This window comes from Onthophagus taurus, chromosome 11 (genome assembly GCF_036711975.1).
Source record: "Onthophagus taurus isolate NC chromosome 11, IU_Otau_3.0, whole genome shotgun sequence".
Classification (NCBI taxonomy): Eukaryota; Metazoa; Arthropoda; class Insecta; order Coleoptera; family Scarabaeidae; genus Onthophagus; species Onthophagus taurus.
In genome coordinates, this window is record NC_091976.1 from 13,015,595 (window position 1) to 13,038,123 (window position 22,529).

Sequence of the window (22,529 nt, forward strand, 5' to 3'; positions counted from 1 at the left end):
TTTTGATGATAAAATTTGAAGGTAGTATTAAAACAATATAAAAGTATCATATACCGTTTTAAAGAGAATACTTTTAGCTTTAAATTCGTACTAATGGTATTTCTCAACAATCAAAATTACACCTTGCAGGATTTTTTTTAATTGACAATATATTTATTTGAACATTTCCTATTTTTTTGGACAGAAATGCCAAATAAAATGATAGGAGCTATTCCAATTTAATTTAACATCGGACAGAGGATATTTTTAACTATAATTTAGTATCAGAACTGTTCCTTAATTTTCAAAAATATGTCAGGTATCATGTTTTTTTTTAATTTAAATATACTTCGCTTCCTTGGCTAACTTAAGATACAAACTGGTACATTTTGATGATAAAATGTGAAGGTAGTATTAAAAGAATATCAAAATATGTTATATACCATTTTAAAGAGAATAGCTTTATATAGCTTTAATTTCACATCGAAATCGTATTTGAAGTGCAGTCAAATTGCAATATTTTCTTAACTTCTTTTAAACCCTGTCATGGAATGGACATTTGCAGGGAGTTTTACACAAAGCTAGACTATCCTTGTGGACTTGTCGCAGTCTTTGTGGAAAAAATTGGGGTCTTACCCCTGAAAGACTGTACTGGCTCTATGTGACTGTGGTTAGACCTATGATCACATACGGAGCAGCAGCCTGGTATAGGAAAGTCCGACAGACTTCAGTTATCAGTAAACTTTCACGAATTCAACGAGTAGCTGGATTGGCAATCTCTGGTGCGATAGGCACAACGCCAACTCTAGCAATGGAGGTTCTGCTTGGCCTATCTCCTCTGCATTTGCTTATAGAGAAAGTGGCTAGAACAACCATTTACAGATTTAAGCAATATGCTCAAAACTGTTCCGACATGTCCTACCAATGGGCTGCGGAAGACATTATAAGCACTGATACTGTACTATCAATGCCGTTAGATTTGGCGGTATCACTATCAGTGATTAATGCTCGATACCAGATTGTACTGTTTGAGCGGCAGTCCTGGATCGAAAATGAAAATTCTCTGGTTCAGGCAGACATTTGCTTATACACAGATGGATCAAAAACGCCTGAAGGGGTAGGAGCAGGAGTATACTGCCAGACGAGGTGTCTGGCAGTATACTGTCTGGCGAATTAAGCAAGCTTACAGCCTGGGTACGTACTGTACTGTATTCCAGGCGGAAGTATTTTCTATTGACATGGGTGCTAAAATCCTTCTTGAAAGAGGGGCGAAGAACATGACAGTACGAATTTTCTCAGACAGTCAAGCCGCTCTCCAGGCGCTGCAAGCCGTGAAAACGGTGTCGGCTCTGGTTAATGATTGTAAGAGAACATTAAACACACTGAGTTGTGATAACAGAGTCTCACTGATCTGGGTCCCGGGTCACTCTGGGGTTGCTGGCAATGAAGTGGCAGATAAGCTAGCACGAGATGGCAGCGCTGAAGCGTTTGTGGGGCCGGAACCAGCAGTTGGTGTATCATTTGCGAAAGCCAAATATAGGATTGGAGTGTGGGCTGAAGAGAGACTTCGCCTACTGTGGACCAGTTCTCCTGGAATGAGACATGCTAAGGTGTTTATTAACATCGCCACTGTCAAACCCGGGAATATTTTAGGACTTGCCCGTAGTAGCATAAAAGTTCTAATGGGTGTTTTTACTGGACAGTGCCGATTAAAAGCACACCTCAACTTGTTGGGTTTAGCCGACGATGTTGAATGCCGACTATGTGCGGAGGAAGCAGAGACGGTTGAGCATGTTTTATGCCACTGCCCTGCCGTTAACCGTATCAGATTCTCGATTTTTGGGTCGCAATTTATCTCCTCAAGGGATCTGAATGACCTTTCGCTGAGCAAGGTATTAATGTTCGTTAAGAGCATTGGACTGACTGCACGGTGAAATTTGATAACGATATCTATTGGGGTACAATAGATCCTTAGGGTCGCGGTGCAAGGTTGGTTAGTCCGCCTACCCGATATGTAGTCGATGCAATGTAATGTAATGTAATCTATTCTCATCAATGCTTGCAAACCTTTTCAAGGGGATATCGAATACGAAGATAATAGAATGCCTCACTCACCAGATTTGTTTATGTGTGATTTTCTTAAATCAACAGTTAACAAACATTTAAGTTTTCTTTTTGTTTGCGTTTTCAACCAACACCGTATTTATTGAAAATCTAGATTATTATAGTTATTTGAAACCACGTAACTCCGTTTCGGAAAATTTTACAGGAGACAAAGAAAATTGGATTTTTTTAATTTGACAGTCGTGTTAAGTGCTTTTCATTTTAAGCATTTGAGCAGAAACTTGTATTTTAATATACGCGCAGTTTTCGGAATTGAAAGATTTAATAATTAGTTGCATAATTAACCAAAATCTTATTTTTGGTAAAAATTGGAGTTACGTGGTTTTCTTACTAAGCCGACGATATAGCATTTTTGTCATTCAAATTTTATTTTTCGGGTTTCTTCTTTTCGGTGCTAGCATTTACTATTAAGTTAGTGTCTTTTTCTATCTACCAAACGTTTCAGCTAGCATCTTCTTCCATTTAGTTATTAACATTTTCCTGTTTCCAGCAACATTTTCCATGTGACATCTTTTCCCCACCAGGCTATATTCCAAAAAAAGAGACGCCATAAACTAGTTAAAACGCAAAACCTAACCAAAGATAAGGAAAATAACAAGCAGAGGAAGAAACAAAGCCAAGCAAAAAAGTATGAAATATAATAGATAAAGTTATATAGAGGAAAAAAGAAGAACATATAAATCATATAAATCATATAATCATATAAAATAAGAACATGCACGCAAAAAGTTATTAAGAATCCAGAAAATAGAAAGTGGTTAGAAATAAAATGCTAACATAAGATGGAAACCAGGTAGAAACCGAAAATCAAGGATAACAGAAAGCTTGAACAAATCCAAAATGAAAGGAACAAAGAAAAATGGAATAGAGTGAAAGAAGGGACCCGAGAGAAACTAAAGACATTGAAAAAAAACAGTTAAATTGAAAGAATCAGAAAGATGACAGAAAGAAACTTTTTTCTACCAAATAAGTCTGCCTATTAAAATATATTTTCGAATTTAAAATACCAAATGCTATTTGAAACTCAACGTACAAGAATAAATTCTATAAAGTAGACCAATGTATAGGGTATATAGTATGATAATGTCTAAAGTTTGTAAGCTCAACTCTGCGGTTATTGAGGTTAAGTGATAAACGTGCTTTTACACCATCGTATCTCGAGAGTGAATTGAGATATCATCATGGAGTGAAAAGTTATTTAAAGTCATATAAATCGTGTTATGATTAAAATGTAAAGGTAAGTAGAAGATAATAAGATGGAGAAGTTCATGGAGAATATAAAAAGAATACTTTTTAAGTAATAAATAATTAAAATAGAAAAACAAATTAATTTAAGCGAAATTTTAAAGAAGCAGTTAAAAACTAAACATAGATAACTTACATTACAAAAGTGTTATTTAAGTTGCTAATATTTCCTTCTAATCAATCACTAAAATTAATTACGTACGCCAAAACTTTGTCAGTTTGGATGCATATTTAAAATTCATTAAACTTTTTAGCTGTAACTCCAAATACATAAATGCAAAATTATGCAAAACCGGAAAAGACGAATCGAATTACTCAATTAATCATAACTAACTTTAGGAATTTCATAATTTTTTGTTTAATTTGCGTATAAAATAAATAACTGTATTTGATAAAAAATATCTCGAATTATTATTTCCACATAATCTTATATAAACATAACTTTTCGATAAATCCAATCATTTCGTCAACACTATATTATTATTGAGACGTAAGTTATATAATATACCTGAGAAATGAAGTGTGATTATAATCACTAATTACATCTGAGAGACACATCCTCGACTTTAAATTACGAAGTGAATCATTATTCATACTTGGTAATAAAGTGATTCATAATGAGCAATCGACGGTTATCTGCTGTCTGCGTAACATATATAAAAATATTTTTGAAACGTAGATAATAAAATTAGAATGAGTAAAAACTGATATGAAAGTAAGTTAACACACCTCAAAAAAAGTTTTATGTTTAAAACAAGTCGTGATATTATTATTTGTAGAGTTTATTTTAAAATATTTTAAAAACGTTTTTAAAAGATTCCAAAATTTCCTATCTGCGCATTATGATATGGACTTACAATTGGTGTCAATTGGACTTAATGGATGCAAAATAAAAATAAAAATTTAAATGGATTGATGGCCCGAAAATATTTTTTTTTATTTGGACCATACGAAAGGTTTCATCTAGTAGTGTAGAATTATTTGAAAAATTTTTTTAAATTTCACCTAAACCCCAACAAAACCATAGTTATTTTGAGGCTTTTTAACAACCTTTTTGATAGTAAGCAATAACTTTTATATTTCCGGAAAGAAGAAGATTTTAGCTTTATTTAATTTTTTAACCAACACTTAAATAGTTACTAAGATAATTTCGTACATCAATCCATCTGTAGGTCATAATTCATGTGTGGATTATTTACATTTATCGAGATAGAACAAGTTAGGGGAGATAATTTGACTCTGACAAGGTGATGTGGCTGTGCCACGAAGCGGCAAATACTTTCTGCTACTGGTTCAAAAATGGTTTCCTATTATGTCAAATAAGCATAAGCATATTACAAATTGCCACGTCAGCAATCTAAGCAGATGGATGCTATAGGCGCCCGCTCTAACGTCCGATCTCAACGCCCCGAAAAAAGTATCTTCGTAACCCAAAAATGGAAACCCAATAAAAGCCCACCGACAATATGCCACCAAACCCATCGCAAAAGATTTGGAAAGAAGCTAGATACCCGCAGATCTACCACTTACCCAGTCTAAACCCCCCGAGAATACCGGTCGGAAAAAAAAAACGCTAATTTCAACAAAAAAAAACAGTAAACAAAGAGCTCCTTTAAGTAAAAGTAAGAAATCTTTAAGAAGGAAGAAACCAAAACAGCGAAGTTATTAGTGTTACTGGGGGTTTACAGCTTATTGATTTCTTTTATTGATTTCTTTTATTGATTTCTCTAAGAGAAGTTTGAAAGCAGATTTGCTGCATAACTCCAACAAATACGTTTCCTTACCTATTGCTCATTCTGTACACTTAAAAGAATCATGCTATAATGTTAAAACTATTCTTGAAGTTATTAAATATAAACAACACAAATGTTCATGCTTCTTGAACAATAGTCGGGTTTAACAAAATACCCATGTTTTATATTTTGATGAAACAACATAGGTAGGAAACAGCAGTATGTTAAACAAAAGTGGCTTATTCGTACTTGCCTCGAAGCAAGAGACCTAAACATTCTTAAAGATTCATTGATTAATGCGAAAAAGATCTTACTACACCCGCTTCATATCAAATTAGGAATAATGAAGAAGGTCGTAAAGGCGCTTAATAAAAATGGTGCTTATTTTAAGAACCTTGTAGATAAATATCGCAAGTTGAATGATGCCAAAATAAAAGAAGGGATATCGTTGGGCTATTGAGAATTGATGAAAACTACTGATTTTGAAAATGTGTTGATTTCGAATTAAAGAGATGCCTCGACTAGCGAATGCCTCGAATTGTTTCTTAGGCAATAACAAAGCTATTATTGTGATGCTAAAAAACTTCAAAAAATTAGGTTGCAACATGAGCGTGAAGGTTTTCCATCAGGTTATAAAAGAAATGAAAAAGACGGTATTAGGGAAAATGGTCCCAATCTATGCTAGCCGACTTTTGCTGGTCACTTCAACGTGATGGACCACATGCTCAACACAAGAGGCGATCTGGCACAAGATCTATGGAACAGAAGCAAAAAAGATTCCATAAACATTAAATACAATAGAAAATTCGGACGGGCGTGTTCCCCACATCCATATACTGGGTTCCAACTCATTATGTCATGTTAACATGGCCATAACTTATAATGGAAAAATTGTACAGCATCATCTTGAGCGCGCATTTTGAGGAGTAAGAATAGTATTATATGATGATATATTTATGTAAATAGAATACCCCAAAATAATAGTGTGCATCTCACACATAACTTCAAAAGTAGAAAAAAAAGCCATTTTTCTGTACAAAAAAAAAGTTTCAATCCTTAATTTACTCCTTAATCTACTACTAAAACAACATTTTCCTTTAACCATACTGAAAAAACGTCAAATTAAATAGGCAATGTAAGTACGAAGGTTTTCACGGCCAGTGTCAATTAAGCTAAAACTAGAACTAACACTAGCACTATCACTAGAACTAACAGTAGACCTAGAACTAGAAATTTTCGGGTTAAGTCATGTATCTTTTGAAAAATGTTTGACGTTTCGGATGCTATGTTGCAACCTTCTTCAGAAGCAAGTTCGAAGTTGTTTCTGAAGAAGGTTGCAGCATGGCATCCGAAACATCAAACATATTTCAAAAGACGAACGGCATAACACGAAAGAGTCTAGTTCTAGGTCTAGTGTTAGTTCTAGTGATTCTGCTACTTGTAGTTTTAGTTTAATTAAATAGGTAATCTTTGAACATTTACACAAAATAAATTGATAACCATGGAAACTTCAAATGTATAACCTAACCTCAAACGTTCCTTTATAACCTCAACAAAATTTAATTATTATTTGTTAACTGCTCTGGAGAAATCAATTATTTTATGCCACAGTAACAACCGTTAAATTAAGTAGGTTAATTTCTAACTATAAGTACTGAAGATATTTTTGGAATTTTAACAACTTTTCATAACAAATTAAAATCATTACTACCAAGAAATGTTGAATAATAATTAATGGGTGATACTGAAGTTGATTAATTAGTAATTCTTAAAAATTTTATACAGGGTGTTTCGGTAACTGATGAAATGATGACGATTCATGTAAAAAAAATTAGTAAAAGTCCTCAAATTGCAAAGATACAGGCCATCAAAGTTAGGAAATTTTAACACATTTTTCTAAATATCTTAAACACTATTTATGGTAAAACGTTGAAATTTGGTACAGTGTAAACTAATATCACGTAAAATCACTAACAATCACTAGGCAATTTTTGAGTTGGATCGGTACGCTATCATAATCCTACATTTATTTTTGCAGTTTCTAATAGTAAATTTAGTTTAGAAACTTTTATCACTTTTAGAGAATATTGATAAAAACCACCGTTTTCGTATGAAATGCAAAAATTTTAGGCTCCGAATTCAATAACACTAAAAAAAATTAATAAATAATCTGAATTAGCAATGACAAGTGAAAATCTAACTGAGCTGTCATAACTATTACGTATGCACATGTCCAAGTGTAGATTTAGCTAAATCACATTTCTAATTTGATTTAGTTGGTTTAATAAAAGAATCAAAAAAAAAAAATTAAAAATTAACAAAAAAACGACAGGAATAATAAAAAAGGTACATAAAATAACAAGACAAGTAATAAAAAATACTAAAGGAAATGTTCAAAAACTTAGATTTCTTTTTTTTTAGTGCTATTATTGAAATCGGAACCCAACTTTTCTGCATTTAACACGAAAACGGCGATTTTTATCAATATTATCTAAGAGTAATAAAAGTTTCTAAACTAAATTTACTATTAGAAACTGCAAAAATAAATGTAGGATTATGATAGAATAAAAAAGTTCTGAGCAAACAAACTTTAGGAACAGCCTGTATAGCATTGTTCCCGCGTACCGATCCAACTCATAAATTGCCTAACGATTTTACATCACATTGATTTATACTGTACCAAATTTTAGCGCTTTACTGTAAATAGTGTTTAAGATATTTGGAAAGATGTGTTAAAATTTCTTAACTTTGATGGCCTGTATCATTGAAGTTTGAAGACTTTTACTAATTTTTTTTTACATGAATCGACATCATTTTCACTCTAGTATATGTGGCTAAATTTGTTCCCCGAGTCACCGAAACACCCTGTATATTTCGTGAATAACTTAATAACGAAACGTATAATAAATTTAACAAAACGGTAACCTTGAGAATAGTATTGAATAGTATTTTGACTTCCCAGTTGACCTACAATATTTTGGCTACCTAGCGTATATCAAGTTAGATCAATTTTGTATTTTAATTAGTCTATGTGGTTAAATTTAAGATTCACAAAATAATTTTAACAATAATTTACGTAATGATTATTTTTGGCTACATATCTTTTTAAAACCCGAGTTTTAAAAATATAAAATGAATAAAAATAAAGGAGAAAAATGCTCAGCACTTTTTCTATCTCCGGAAACACGTTATAAATAAACGCACGTGGGCGTATCCAATAATTACAGGGACATTCAAAAATATTTGAACTTTTTTTTCTGGTTCATTCTTGTAAGTCATGGCATAATTTTAATCACAAATACTAAAGTTAAAATGATGACAATTCGTGTAAAAATTTCTGGTCCAAATCCATAAATGGCAAATTTTTATGGTTAGTTTTAGAAACAAAAATTTGGTAAACAGTACAATGTTATCAGGAGAAATCGGTTAAGATCACTATTGAAAATATGCAACCACGGGATCAATGCTCTACAGGTTGTTCACACAAGGCATTTCCTTAAAACTTTTTTATTATGTCTTAAACCCTTAAATTTTCCAACTGATTCTAAAAGCCTATTTTACTTTAATATTGTTTTCACTCTTAGAAATTTTTGATTAGACGCATCCTTTTCGAGTTATTCGCAAAAAGATACAACGTCGATTATGAAATATTTTCATTAATGTAACTGGAACAGTAAAACAACTGTCAAACTAACATTCGTCAGTCGGTATAGCAGATAGGTTAAGATTAGGTAGTAGTTGTTTAAAATAACAAATAATTACAGTTTTAGTGCGCAAACTGACATGCTTTTAACGTTGGCAGAGTGTTTAGGCAATGCTAACGCAGCGGCGATGTTGCAAACAACTGATGGTAGTGTTGATATCAATAGTTTGGACATTTCGGAATATCCAAAAGTACGGCTTAGCTAGCTTGTCTACAGTGCAAGAATTAAAAATTGTTGATCATCCGTTGCGAGTACGGTGTTGCCTTACTATGATGGAAAAATGTGCTATTGATGCTGCTTGTTCAGAAAACATACTTTGTATTGATGATCATTAATTTGATAGATTGCTTTACTGCTTTACTTACGATTTGTTACGATTTGTTACGATTTATGACAATATTTCAAAAAGGAGGTTGTATCTTTTTATGAATAACTCTAAAACGGTGCGTCTAAAAAATGTCTAAGAGTGAAAACAATTTTAAAATGAAATAGGCTTCTAGAAACAGTTGGAAAATTTTATGGTTTACGACATAATAAAAAAGTGTTAACGAAATAACCTTTGTGAACACCTGTATAGCATTGACCCCGTGGTTGCATATTTTCAAAGGAAATCTTAAACGATTTCTCATGATAACATTGCATTGTTTGCCAAATTTTATCTTTCTAAGACAAAAATATTTAAGAAAATGATTAAAAATTTTTTAAGTTAAGATCAAGAATTTTTACACGAATCGTCATCATTTTTACTCTAATACTTGTGATTAAAATTATGGCACGACTTACAGAAACACTCTGTATAATTAAATTTTTCAGATAAGTTTAATTATTTAATCAAAATTCGTAGAAATTGTTCGAACAAACAAATGTGATCAATCTACTAGATATGGAACGAAATAGTAAATATCATTCCACGTTGGATTTGTCACAAAAACCTGAATGAGTCATCGGTAATTCCCTGCAGCGCTTTTATAAAAATATTGATTACCTCACATGTACCTCACTATTTCACCACCTTCTGTTTTAATTTAATTTACTCCTTTTTTGTCTATTTTTAGATTTTATATTATTTTTTTAAATTAGTGTTAATTAACAAGATTACATGTAAAATTTATACTTTATAAAACCATAAACTCGAACTGATTAACAATTTTTTAATTAAAAAGATACCGTTTTAAATACGTTCTACAAGATGGTAAACGGCTTGTAGTTGCCGCAGTTGGTGTTGTTGCAATGGGGTCACTTGAGACTTATAAAAAGGAACGGACAAACGGTATTGTGGTCGAGGTGAATTATAAGACCGTAAAAATTCGATTTTTTTACTCACCAAGACCCATTTTACAGAACATAGCTTCAGCTTGGATAACAGTTTTTTCCGGTTTTTCAATTTTGTCGATTTTTTCTTCACTTTTAGATTCTTTTTCTACGGGTTTTAAGACTTCAACAACATCTTCTACCGATTTACTAAGAATAATCGGTTCATCTTTTTCGATTATGGATTGTTCAGATTCTTTTGGAAGAATTGGAGTGGAAATTTCTCTATCAATGGAAATCATTTTATCGTTTGAAATCGATTTATCAAGTTTAATAGTGTCGGATTTTGAAGAGATCAAATCGAGTTCCGGTTCCGGAGTTTTGCTTTTAGATTCAACGATTTTTTCAATTTTCTCAATTTTTTGAGTTTTTTCGGTTTCAATTGGATTTTGGATCGTTTTTGGAAGCTCAAAATCGTCTAAATCCTTAAATAAATCACCTTTTATATGATCGTTGCTCTTCGCTATGTCTTCCTTGGTTAATTTAAAATCATCCTCAGGATCACTATCAGAAAATCGTTCCATAAGATCATCCACAGTTGTTTCGTTCGGTTGGAAGTTGTTTTGGGAGTTGGTACTTAAAGAACCTCGTTCCATGTCCATAAAGTTTTGGGAGGCGGATTTAAAGTCGTCCATCATTGATTCTTTGATGGAATCGGTGGTTTCTTTAACAGCTTCTTTTAGATGTTTCTCACTGGGTGTTGTAAATTCGCTTAAAAACTTATCCAATTTGGCGTCTGCTTCCTTTCTATCCGGAATAGTATCGACGAGGTCAAGTAAATTCGTGTCCATTTTAGGTGAAACAGCTTCTGCCTTCTTCGTATCGAACAAACCCAGTTGATTAGCGCCGTCGCCAACGGTGGCGCTAGTATTCTCTACAACCTTATCGATTTTCCCGGCGTCCAACAACGGTCTAGGAATTTCCACCAAGGGTGAAACGTCATGTCCTAAGTGTTCGAAATCATCAACGGAATCACCTTCTCGTCGAATTTCTCGAATTTTCTCTGTATCTCCAAAATTACTATTCGTATTTCCAAGATCCATAACTTAACGTTTTGAACAATTTTTTTCAGATTTTGTATGTGGGATTTTTGCGAGTTATTTTCTTTAAGTATTCTTACGGCGGGGAGTTTATTTCTTCTCGGGTTTCTTTTGCACTGAGGATTTACCGAAACTTCTTGCGTAAACGGAACCGGCACTACTGTCAAACGTCAGATTGAAAGGACTCCGCATCGTGCGGAAATTGTTTTCAATGGGGGAGAGAGCGTCGAGGCGCTGATTGGTCGTCGGCGTCTATTTGGGACGGAGAGTGACTCACTCGGAGCGTCGTCGTTGTCGACCGTCCAGACACCGCTCACCATTCTTTATTTTATACCATTCCATTCTACCAACTCAACCCATAAAATTAACTATGTATAATCACATTTCTCAATATCTATATCACTTGGTATTTATGGATAGTCCTCATTGGAAAATTTTTTATTCAAAAATAATCAAAAAGGAAAAATTGAAAACGATTTAAATTCAAGGTGGTTACATGAGAACGTATTCAAGCCGGTTTTAGACGATAGAACATCTTCAGTCCAGTTTTAATAAATTAAACAAAACATTAAACTAATAATATTACAATAATTTGAAGAAAAACATTTAATAATAATAAAGATGGATCTAAAGAAATTTTATAAGTTCATAAAAACTACATCAAAAAATAATCAATTATTATTATTGTACCTTTTGAGATCTTTTTAAGATTATCATTATAAATTCGAGCACCTCTTCAAGTACACGCACACATTTTTTATAACTACTTTGTAAAAACCTCATTAATAAGCTTAACAAACAATTTAAACTAGTAGAAAGTTACACAAGATTATCTAACTTATCGACTAATACTTTATTTTCGTTTTGATTATCAAAACAAAAAATGATCCTCTCAAAGAGGGATTTAACAACACTGATTATTATAAGAAAAACCATAAATTTCGATTTATTTATTTCTTTATCGTATAGCTACATGGTAATACATATAAAGCATAAAACAAAATATAAAATATAGGTACCTCTACAGGTGTCCTGAAATTCAACGTCAAGTGGGTACTGGGTGAGAGGCCAACTCATACATGTTCTGGTCAAAATAAAAAAGTTTATGTCTCTTAGTTAAGTGGTAATAGACATATTTTGGAAAATGTTAAAAATCGTTTTCGCAGATCATATCTTTAGGTGCTACGGTTAGAAATGTTCGCAATTTAATACTGATTTTTTTTAATAAAGTAATGATTCTTCTTCTATAGAATTTTGCGAAAAAAATATGAGTTTGATTGTTAAGGTTGAAAAAATTTATTTCTATTAAGCTTGACACACGATTTCTAAACAAAGGAGTACGACAGCACCCTTAGCAAGTGATTTTAAAAGATAGCCTGTTTAGTCAAGATTCCAAAATGGTAAAACACTTGCCATTTTCCTTTTTATAAAAAATATTATTGCTTATTTTTCTGCAAAAAAACACATTATTAAAAAAAAACATACCATCTTATTGAAACCACATTTATCCGTAGGTATTGACACATCTTCTAACAAAGTTGGTTCATTAGTTTGGAGGAAATACAAATAGTTTATGATTTTTTAAATAACGTGCTTTTTGCAGAAAAACAGGCAATAATATTTTTTATGAAAAGAAAAGTGATAAGAAGTATTGTACCACTTTGGAATCTTGCCTAAACAGGCCATCTTTTAAAATCACTTGCCAAGGGTGCTGTCATACTCCTTTGTTTCGAAATCGTGTGTCAAACTTAATAGAAATAAATTTGTTCAACCTTAACTCAATCAAACCAATACTTTTTCGTATAACGTGTGACTTTTATAGTAGCATAGTTAATAAGGATTACTTTATTAAAAAAATGCGATTAAATTGCGAACATTTCTGACCCTAGTACCTAAAAATATAATGTACGGGAACGATTTTTAACATTTTCAAAAATATGTCTATACAGAACAGGTATGGGTTGGCCTCTCACTCGGTGCCCGCTTGACGTTGAGTTTCGGGACACTTTGTATATATTTAGTCTCATAACATTTTCAAAAATCTGTCTATTATCAATTAACTAAGAGACATAGAACTTTTTTCATACTTTCACCAGAACAGATATGAGTTGGCCTCTCACTCGGTACTCGCTTGACGTTGACTTTCGGGACAAATGTATTAAAAAAAAACAAAATAGCGGACGAACAGTTATATCTTGTTTGTCAAGTTGTTAATCCATTCGATTGCCGGCATTGATTACGGCATGTTGAATCCAATTCGCCAGGGTATGCCGATATTTCGCAGTATTACACATAAGACAATATGTTCAATGGTCTGATTCTCCTTAACGCAGTCACACATGGGGTCCGCAGCTTTGTTCCATTTATGGAGTGAGTGTCTGTATAAGCCGTACCTTGTTCGAATCCTGTTAGCGGTTTTCAATATGCGGGATAAGTCAAAACTAACTGACTTGTTAAATATATGGACAGGTGTCGGTTAACTTCGACCGGAAACCTTTTGAGGTTATAAAAGAGTGCCTAACAAGGATCTGGCAATGTCCCCCGCTTCGCTTGCCTGTGGCGCCTATGGCTAGATTATACCAAATTTTAATCTCGAGGATGGTGCTCAATTAATTTGTTATACATTTTTGAAAAGCACCTATTTAAAATGACGTTTGTAAAGAATAGTTATAAAAATAAAGTGTTTTCTCTGAAGCAGTTAGTTATTAAAAAGTGAGACTTTTTGAGATTATAAAGGAACGTTTACGGTTATGTTTTACAAAATTTTAAATTTCTATGATGATCTATTTAATTATTTGTCACTTAACAATTTATTATTTCTACTCTGTGATTTTTAAAACATTAATTACCGAGTATATAAATGTCTTACAAAATTCATCGAAAATTGTTAGCTATAGTAGAAACCACGAGAGCTGGCAGTGACAGATCGCTTAGAAATGGTATGAATCAAGATAAGGACGTACGACTTAGATTATTTCACCTCATACATTTAAATGTAGGTTATGATAGTAATGGAGGTTATATGTCAAACATTGTCAAAAATATTATTTAATGATTTTCCTTTCAAAGAAAAAAAAATTTATTACTGATTTTTCAAACTTATCTCAGCATAAATAATGCGTCGGATATGTTCAAACCACTAAATCGCACGAACTTTATATTCTAACTACAGAAGTTAACTAATTATTGACTATTTCATTCATATCGTGAACAGCCAATAACAAATCGCGGTTTTCCGTCAATTGCGAGTATTTCAGCGGTTATTTGGCCGTAACCATGGAGAACGATAATACGAACCTTTGTATTATCGCTGTAATACGAACCTTTGTATTATCGCTTGTTTGACATTTAATTAATTTCGAGACATCCATGCATGTTTCCATAACAATCAATGTAATTTATTAAAAAAATATAAAAATTCTAAAAATATGTATATTTTTTATTCATGAAATAGTCTAGCCATATACAACACGACAATCGAAAATACTCGAATCTGGACGTATTGCCTTAAAAAACACCACTCGACCTTCGGTCTCGTGGTGTTTCAGGCAATACGTCTCGTATTATCGAGTATTTTCGATCGTCTTGTTGTATAATATATGACAATTTTTAAGTTCAATTTGTGATATGTAACCATAGAAACCATAAAAGTTACAACTTATGTTGGTGAGATTAAGTCTTTTCATGTGATGTTAACCGTGAAAGAGAGAATTTATTTAGTACTGTGCTATGGTACTAGTAAATCATGTTTTCGTGTAGTTATACAAAAATTCCAGCAAAAATACCCGGACACAAAAATATCTCATGTTGGAGCTCGCAAACTTATGAAAAAATTTTTGGAAACGGGTTCTCTATTATCCATAGAGCTAGCGAGGGTTACCGGCAACTAAATGCAAGGTTGCTAGTTCTAGTTTGTGACAGAATTTCGATAGAAGAAGTTGGATGCGGGGGAAAGTTTAAACCATCTGACTTGACATCCATATAAATCTGATCTATAATTCCATATATTATAATATAAATGATAAATAAAATAAAATAAATAATGTCGTAAATCTTCGGTCTGGTCAGCTTCGGTCAGCTGTATATAGGATTAATGAATCGCCACGATGAGGATAAAAAAGGAAGAAGTCAGCCTGTTTGGTGCCGCTGTTGGTACAGATCCTGTTAGTAGTAATCTTCCATTCTATATTGGGCGCGTTCACCAGAGAATTCCGTTTACGTTGGCAAACGCAAACGGGTTACGATTGCGTTGGTGATTTGGTGAACGGCCAATTTTTCTATAGACATATGGTTTGATAACAACAGATGGCGCTTTAATGACATTTATTTTTAATTTATTTACAATTTTAATTCATTTATAGATACATACCGCTCAATTTATCATGCATTCTTCATTTTCAAAGATAGTATAGACTAACCCATTAAATAAATCATTTCGGGGTTCTGCCATTCTTTTTTGTTGTATTTAAATTTAAGATGACACCAAACACCGTTTGCGTTTGCTAACGGAAAAATCTTACGATTGATAAAATGGCGGCCGTTTACCAAACACGTTTGAAGTTAGGGTTGCGTTCACCAGAAATGTTGCCAACAGTTTGGCCTCCGTTTGCAAACGTTGACAGTCGGTGAACGTGCGCTTAGAAATTCTGTGGAACCCGTCATTCCGTGAGTCCTGTTTAAGAGATTTTCCGTGTTTATGTCATATGGAGATATTTACGCAAACGAAGTTAATGGTTGTAAGTTAATTCGTTGACTGTACTGTGAGTGGGCAATGTTGGTTTGGACATAAATCCGTTGTATAAGGGAGCCTACGAATAGTATCAATTTGACAAATGTTCTATACAATTATGAGTGCAATCCAAATGATCAATCATGATTCTACTTTTCTTTAAGTACGAATATATACCGGGAAACAGGTACATGTACAGGCTGGTTCAGTTTTTAATCGGGAAACTTTACTAAGATGTAGTACTTGCCAAAATAATACAAGTTTTTTATATAAACATAGGGTTGCAGCTCTTTTGTTTTCGAGCTATGAGCGATCAAAGTAGAGCCAAAAATTTACATTTTATTTTTTATTTCGGCTATCAGTAAACCGTAGAATTTGAAATTTTGTACGTATTTACTACTGGTTAAGACCTTATTTTCAAGCATACCTTGAGCTTTCCTAGTGCCTTCTAAGGGGATGAAATTCACAACCACTTTGATTTTTTCGTAAGAACTTTTTGATGCCATGGAATATTAACATAAAAAATATGGGTTGTAAAGCTTATTCTGTAATAGTTCTTTTTTGTGTCTCTAGTTTTTTCCTTAAAGTTAACAGTTTTCGCGTAAAATTAAAAACTTTCCATTTTCGTAAAACCATCCTGTATAACAGGTTACAAGTTTACGTAATACGGATGAGTGCTGACACGTACAGAACTAAACAAAATTGCGGTCGATGCTTGCAACAATATGTTATGATAGAGGTTAATGATCAATAGAAATATACCGAGTCTTTTTCCAACCTTAAAATTCCTTCATCATCTATAAAAGTTTTTTTAACAACTTAAAGATCAAAAACTTGGTTAAAATTGATTAACATCAAGAGTTGGTGTTGGGGTGTCATAATGCTCACTGTTTCTTCGAAGGCAGTAAACCCTTAACATTAATAATGGCCAAAATTGGCATTTAAAAGTAGAAAGTAGCTAGGCGTATTTGGAGGTGAAAAGAAACGAGGAGATAGTTCCTTTTATGATCGATCTCAATTGGGTTTTCTTATTTCCATTTTCGTTATTACATATTCAAAATTGAGGTTAAAAAAATATTGGAGCCAGCCTCCTCCTTGCTTTAGACCTTCTATCATGACAAATACTTCGGTTAGCTTTTTGTATACGGACACATGCCTCTGTGCTCGTTAGTCTGGATTTTAGTAATCTTATAAGCCTTGAGGGTATGTTAAAGTGTCTGAGGACTTTAAGTATTTGTTTTCTATCGACAGAGTCGTATGCTTATTTGAATTCTATAAATATAGTCTACACATCTACATCATATTGCAATGTGTTCCGTAGAGTTTGTTAGACTGTAAAAATGTGACCGATTGTGAATTTTTCTCTCCTAAATCCATCAAAACCACCAATCAAAAAGAAACAAGTGTCCAGTTTTTGTTCTTAGCTGAACAATTATCTAACCATAAAGTAATAATTTCACAATTTCTGTGTCTTCATGCCATATGACAGAGAAAGGTATTCTCCTCTTCTGGTTTACTCCTTCTTTTATTCCACAAAGCGATTATTAAAATTCTAATTATAGAGGATTTTAATCACATATACTAAAGTTAAAATAATGACGATTCGTGTAAAAATTTTTGGTCTAAACCCATAAATGCTTAATATATGGACCTTCAAAGTTAAAAAATGTTGAAACATTTTCTTAAACATTTTCAATATGGTTTGTCTTAGAAAGATAAAATTTGGCAAACAATGTAATGTTATCATGAGAAATTGTTTAAGATCACTTTTGAAAATATGTAACCACGGGATCAATGCAGGTGTTCACAGAGGTTATTTCCTTAAAACTTTTTTATTATGTCGTAAACCCTTAAAATGACCAACTGATTCTAAAAGCCTATTGCATTTTAAAATTATTTTTACTCTTAGTACTTTTTGATTAGACGCATTGTTTTAAAGTTATTCACAAAAAGATACAACCTTGCCCATGAAATTCTGTCTTTAATCGTAGGTGCCCATAAGAATTAATCGTAAGTAAAGCATTAAAGCAATATATCAAGTTAATGGTAATCAATAAAAAGTATTTTTTCTAAACACGAAGCATCAATAGTACATTTTTCCACCATAGTATGGCAAAACTACTCGCAACGGATGATCAGCAATTTTTAATTCTTGTACTGTAGACAAGTGGTATGGATACAATTACTGTTCGTGTAGTATACGATAAGCCGTACTTTTGGATATTCCGAAATGTCCGAACTGTAATATAAACAGTATCATCAGTTATTTGTAATCAGGGACTAAGAACGGAACGAAAACGAGAACGAAAGAACGAAATTAACCGAATAATTTATAAGAACGAAAACGGAAACAAAAACGAAATTTTTATTTTTCGTTCATGATTGAAAACGAAATAAATAATTTCGGTTACCGGTTTTAACCGGTTTAATGACACAATATTTTTGTAACCTACTCCTAGTAGACATATCGGGGATGCAAGTTTAAAAAAATTTATTGGAAAGTGTCTTGCTTCTTAGATTAAATAGTTACAATTAATTTTTATATAAATATATTCATATATACTAAAATTAATAATTATCCTGTGATTTACTTTAGAATATATCTTTAATTTAATTAACTAAAATTTTTATTTATTTTGGAATGCTGAATTATTTATATACAGGTGATTCACATAAGAACCGACATAGAACAGGGACATATAGAGGATAATAAATTAAGACGATTTAACACAACTTATCTCTATACTAAGTTGTACTCCTGATGGTCCCCTAAATTTTGACAGATTTTTTTAACCTTTTGGTGAATTTAACACATTATTACCTGATTTCATGTGGAATTTAATTCTAAAACTTTTTTTACTCTTATTATTTTTTAAAAACATTGTCGTTTTCATAAAAAAACTCAAATAATTAAAGACACGAATTTCGTTAATGCTACTTAAAATCATCGAAAATTCAGTAGTCGGCTGTGAAATTGTACGTCAAACTTGACAAATAGGTTATAAAACCTTGTCGTCAAATAACTTTATAACCTATTTGTCAAGTTTGACGTACAATTTCATAGCCGACTACTGAATTTTCGCTTATTTTAAGCAACATTACGAAATACGTGGGTTTAGTTATTTAAGTTTTCTATGAAAACGACGAAGTTTTTTAGAAAATAATAAGAGTAAGAAAAGTTTTAGAATTAAATTCCACATGAAATGAAGTAGTAATGTATTAAATCCGCCAAAAGATTAAAAAATCTGTCAAAATTTAGGGTACCATCACCTTTAATCAACCCTTTGAAATGCTTCAGTTGAGTTCAATTTGCTACCAATTAATACCCTTGGTACACTCATAACGTATACCAAATTTGGTTTTTCTAGCTTAATGTATTACGAAGATATTGAACTTTTTAAAAATTTAAGAGCCAACTTTGAAGGCCTATAACTCCTCAGGTGTACAACTTAGTATAGAGGTAAGTTACGTTAAATCATCTTAATTTATTGTCCTCTACATGTCCCTGCTCTGTGTCGGTTCTTATGTGAATCACCCTGTATATTTTTACTATAAAATAAATATGTTAAAAATTTTTTTCTCTTATTTTTAATAATAATAATAACTTTATTTACAAATAACCAAAAATTAACCATAACACAAAATTTTTTAATAAGTAAAAGTTAATTGAAATAAAGCAAGATCAGAGAGAAAAGAAACAAATATTATTATTTAAAATATGAAGCAAGAAAAACAAAAAAAATCTGTCACTGGCATACCACTAAACTGTATAGCAGTTTGTGCGTGGTTTTCAAGTAACTAAATTTTATGGGAATAAATGAAAAAAACTAAAACAGATTCGTGCCTCTCCAATACAGAAACGGTCCCAAACAATTCATTCTAAATTTTATTTTTAATATTTATAAAAAGCAAAAATGCCATCATCACTTAAAATGCAGTTGATTGAAATTTTTAACATTTAAGTTTTTAAAAGCATAAATTTTATGTTAGTAATTTTTGCCAGCTATGATTAAAATTATGACAAGTGACTTATTTGTCAAATATAAAAAAAAAATAAAAAAAGCATGTTGGCATACTTTTATTAGAAAAATAGTAAAAAACCGGTTTTAACCGTTATTTCATTTCGGTTCACGAAAACGAAAACGATATTTTTTGGCTGTGAACGAAAAGAACGAAAACGAAATTTTTCGTTTTCGTTCTGATCGGAAACGAACAAAATACTTTTCGTTTTTAGTCCTTGTTTGTAATATCATCTAACCACTGCCTTAGCATTGCCCAAACACTGTCCCAATGTTAAAAGCATATCAGTTTTCTCACTAAAACTGTAATTATTTGTCATTTTAAACAATTATTACCAACTGACGAATGTTGGGTAATGATTTGACAGTTGCTTTACTGCTCCAGTTATAATTTGTTTTTATAGGCATCTACGATTAATAAAAACATTTCATAATCAAGGTTATATCTTTTTGCGAATAAAATTGGACTGTTTACCAAATGTTATCTTCCTAAGACAAATCATATTGAAAATATTTAAGAACATGTTTAAAAATTTCTTAACTTAGAAAGTCCATATCTTAGCCATTTATGGGTTTAGACCAAAAATTTTTCCACGAATCATCATCATTTTAACTCTAGTATTTGTGATTAAGATTATGCCACGACACCCTGTATAGAAGTGTAAAAGTACACTTCTATACAGGGTGATTTTCAACCTATACACATAAATTTGAGGATTTATTCCTCATGACAAATAATCACTAAAAGATGAAAAAAATTGTAGTAAAAGTTTTTTGATGATCCAGTGGCCTCGCTACCGTGATCGCCCAGCCTCAACCTTCTTGATTTTTACTTGTCGGGTCACTTAAAAAAGCAAAGTGTACGTCACGGAAGTTAACACTGAGCAGCAAATACATTATTTCACATTTTTTATTAATATTTAATATTATTATTAAATGACTTAATAAATTATTGATAGATGGCGCCCATAAAAAACGCCATTTTGGCTCGAAAGTCAAGCGGGAAATTTAAAACTATGTTATTCTATTGATAACATTATGCCAAATTTCCTTTCTTTTTTTCTCGTGGTACTCTGAAGAGTCGAAAGTCCTTCTTACTGCCATTTTTGCAACTCCAAAGGCAACATGACGGCAATATTTTTGTAAATAAGTGGTGAGATGTAGTGACAAGCTGTCAAACCGCCATTTTGGCTCGACAACAGGCTTCATGAATCGCGGTACTTTGAAAATCTAGGGACTTTATTTTTTTTAAATTCAAATAAACATAGCAACATTTGTTTGTATTCAAAAATTTTCTGAAATGTCAAATTAAAAATCCTGTTTTTTAAGATGGATTATGAAAATTACGAAAAGTTTAGAACGTTACATATTAAAAAATAAAGTAAATTTTATATAAATTTTTAGTATAATAATTTTTAGTTATAGTATCATAATTTACAGGAAACTATAAATTTAATTTCTTTGACGACATTAAAAAAAAGTTTATTTTTAGCTTTATTTTACAACAACAAGAAATAGACCTATCTAAAATCATATTTTTGTAATCAGAAAAAAATAACGAATTTAATAAGCGCATAATCGGTGGTTGTTTCCATCTAAAAAAACGAAAATTGTCATAATATCTCAAAATCTAAAATCGAAAAATTGTTTTTGACTACGTTGTCAAATTCTTTGTAAAAAAGTGTCCATAATCGTGTAATGTCTTAGTTATAATACTCCACCTATAATAATAACCAAGATAATTGCACTTGCTGGTTTTACGATATTTTCAATTTTGGCCTCCAAGGGAAAAACAAAAGACGATAGCGCTTTAAGGTTTTTGGCATTAGCAGTTTCTCGAAAAATGAGATCACGACGTGTAAGCTACTTTTTTTCTAACTCTTATAGTTTCCGAGTTAGCCTATTCGGACCTATTCGGACATTCATGATCTCGTTTTTCGAGAAAATGCTAATGCCGAAAACTCCGAATAGCTATCGTCTTTTGTTTTCGCCCTATCGGCAAAAACTGAAAATTTTGCGAAAACGACATTCCCGAATATCTCACTTATTATCAAAGATGGAGTATTATAAATAAAACATTATATGGGCAACTTTTTACGAAGAATTCAGTGGCGTAGGTAGAATTTTTTTCCCATCTTTTATTTTCGAGATTTTAGACGTAACTTTTTTTTTTTTAATGGAAACCATAGTTCGCTATGATCTAAAATAATTTGTTATTTTTTTCTGATAACAAATATATATAGTTTGTGGGGTATATTTCTTATAGTTTTTGAATAAATAACAAAAATTTATTTTGTTCTATCTAAAACTAATTTAAAAGTATGTATTTAAAAGTTATGTTGCTATGGTGATAACCATACATACTATGATGGCACATAATGTATCAAATAATTGCTTAAGTTTGTATTTAAAAATTCGATAACAACTCTGGCATTATGTGCTGGTATGAAGCACCAGGATGTTAAGTGTCAAAGTGTAACAAAACTGAATAAAACTTTACAATGAATTCCGAAAATTATGAAAACTGTAACATGATGGAATGCTATATGTTCCGAGGAACCTTCAGCCGGTTAGCAGAAAATTTAATAGATTTTAGCAAGAGGATGAAGTCAATGTGTTGGCTTCACTTGCGATAAATCCATCAA

The 22,529-nt window shown here is 31.9% G+C and overlaps 1 protein-coding gene across 2 annotated transcripts in view; it reads right to left on the bottom strand.

Annotated features, from left to right (window-relative positions):
• Positions 1–22,529, bottom strand: part of LOC111422120 (reticulon) — a 91,655-nt gene that overhangs the window by 40,808 nt on the left and 28,318 nt on the right. Inside the window, exon 1 of one of the 2 annotated variants that reach the window (XM_023055338.2) lies at positions 10,110–11,479. The exons of the other annotated variant lie outside the window; for it this stretch is intronic. Coding sequence (XP_022911106.2) covers positions 10,110–11,139 — 1,030 coding nt within the window. The 5' untranslated portion in view covers positions 11,140–11,479. Of the gene's footprint in view, positions 1–10,109; positions 11,480–22,529 lie in introns of those variants that run through there. 2 annotated transcript variants of the gene reach the window in all.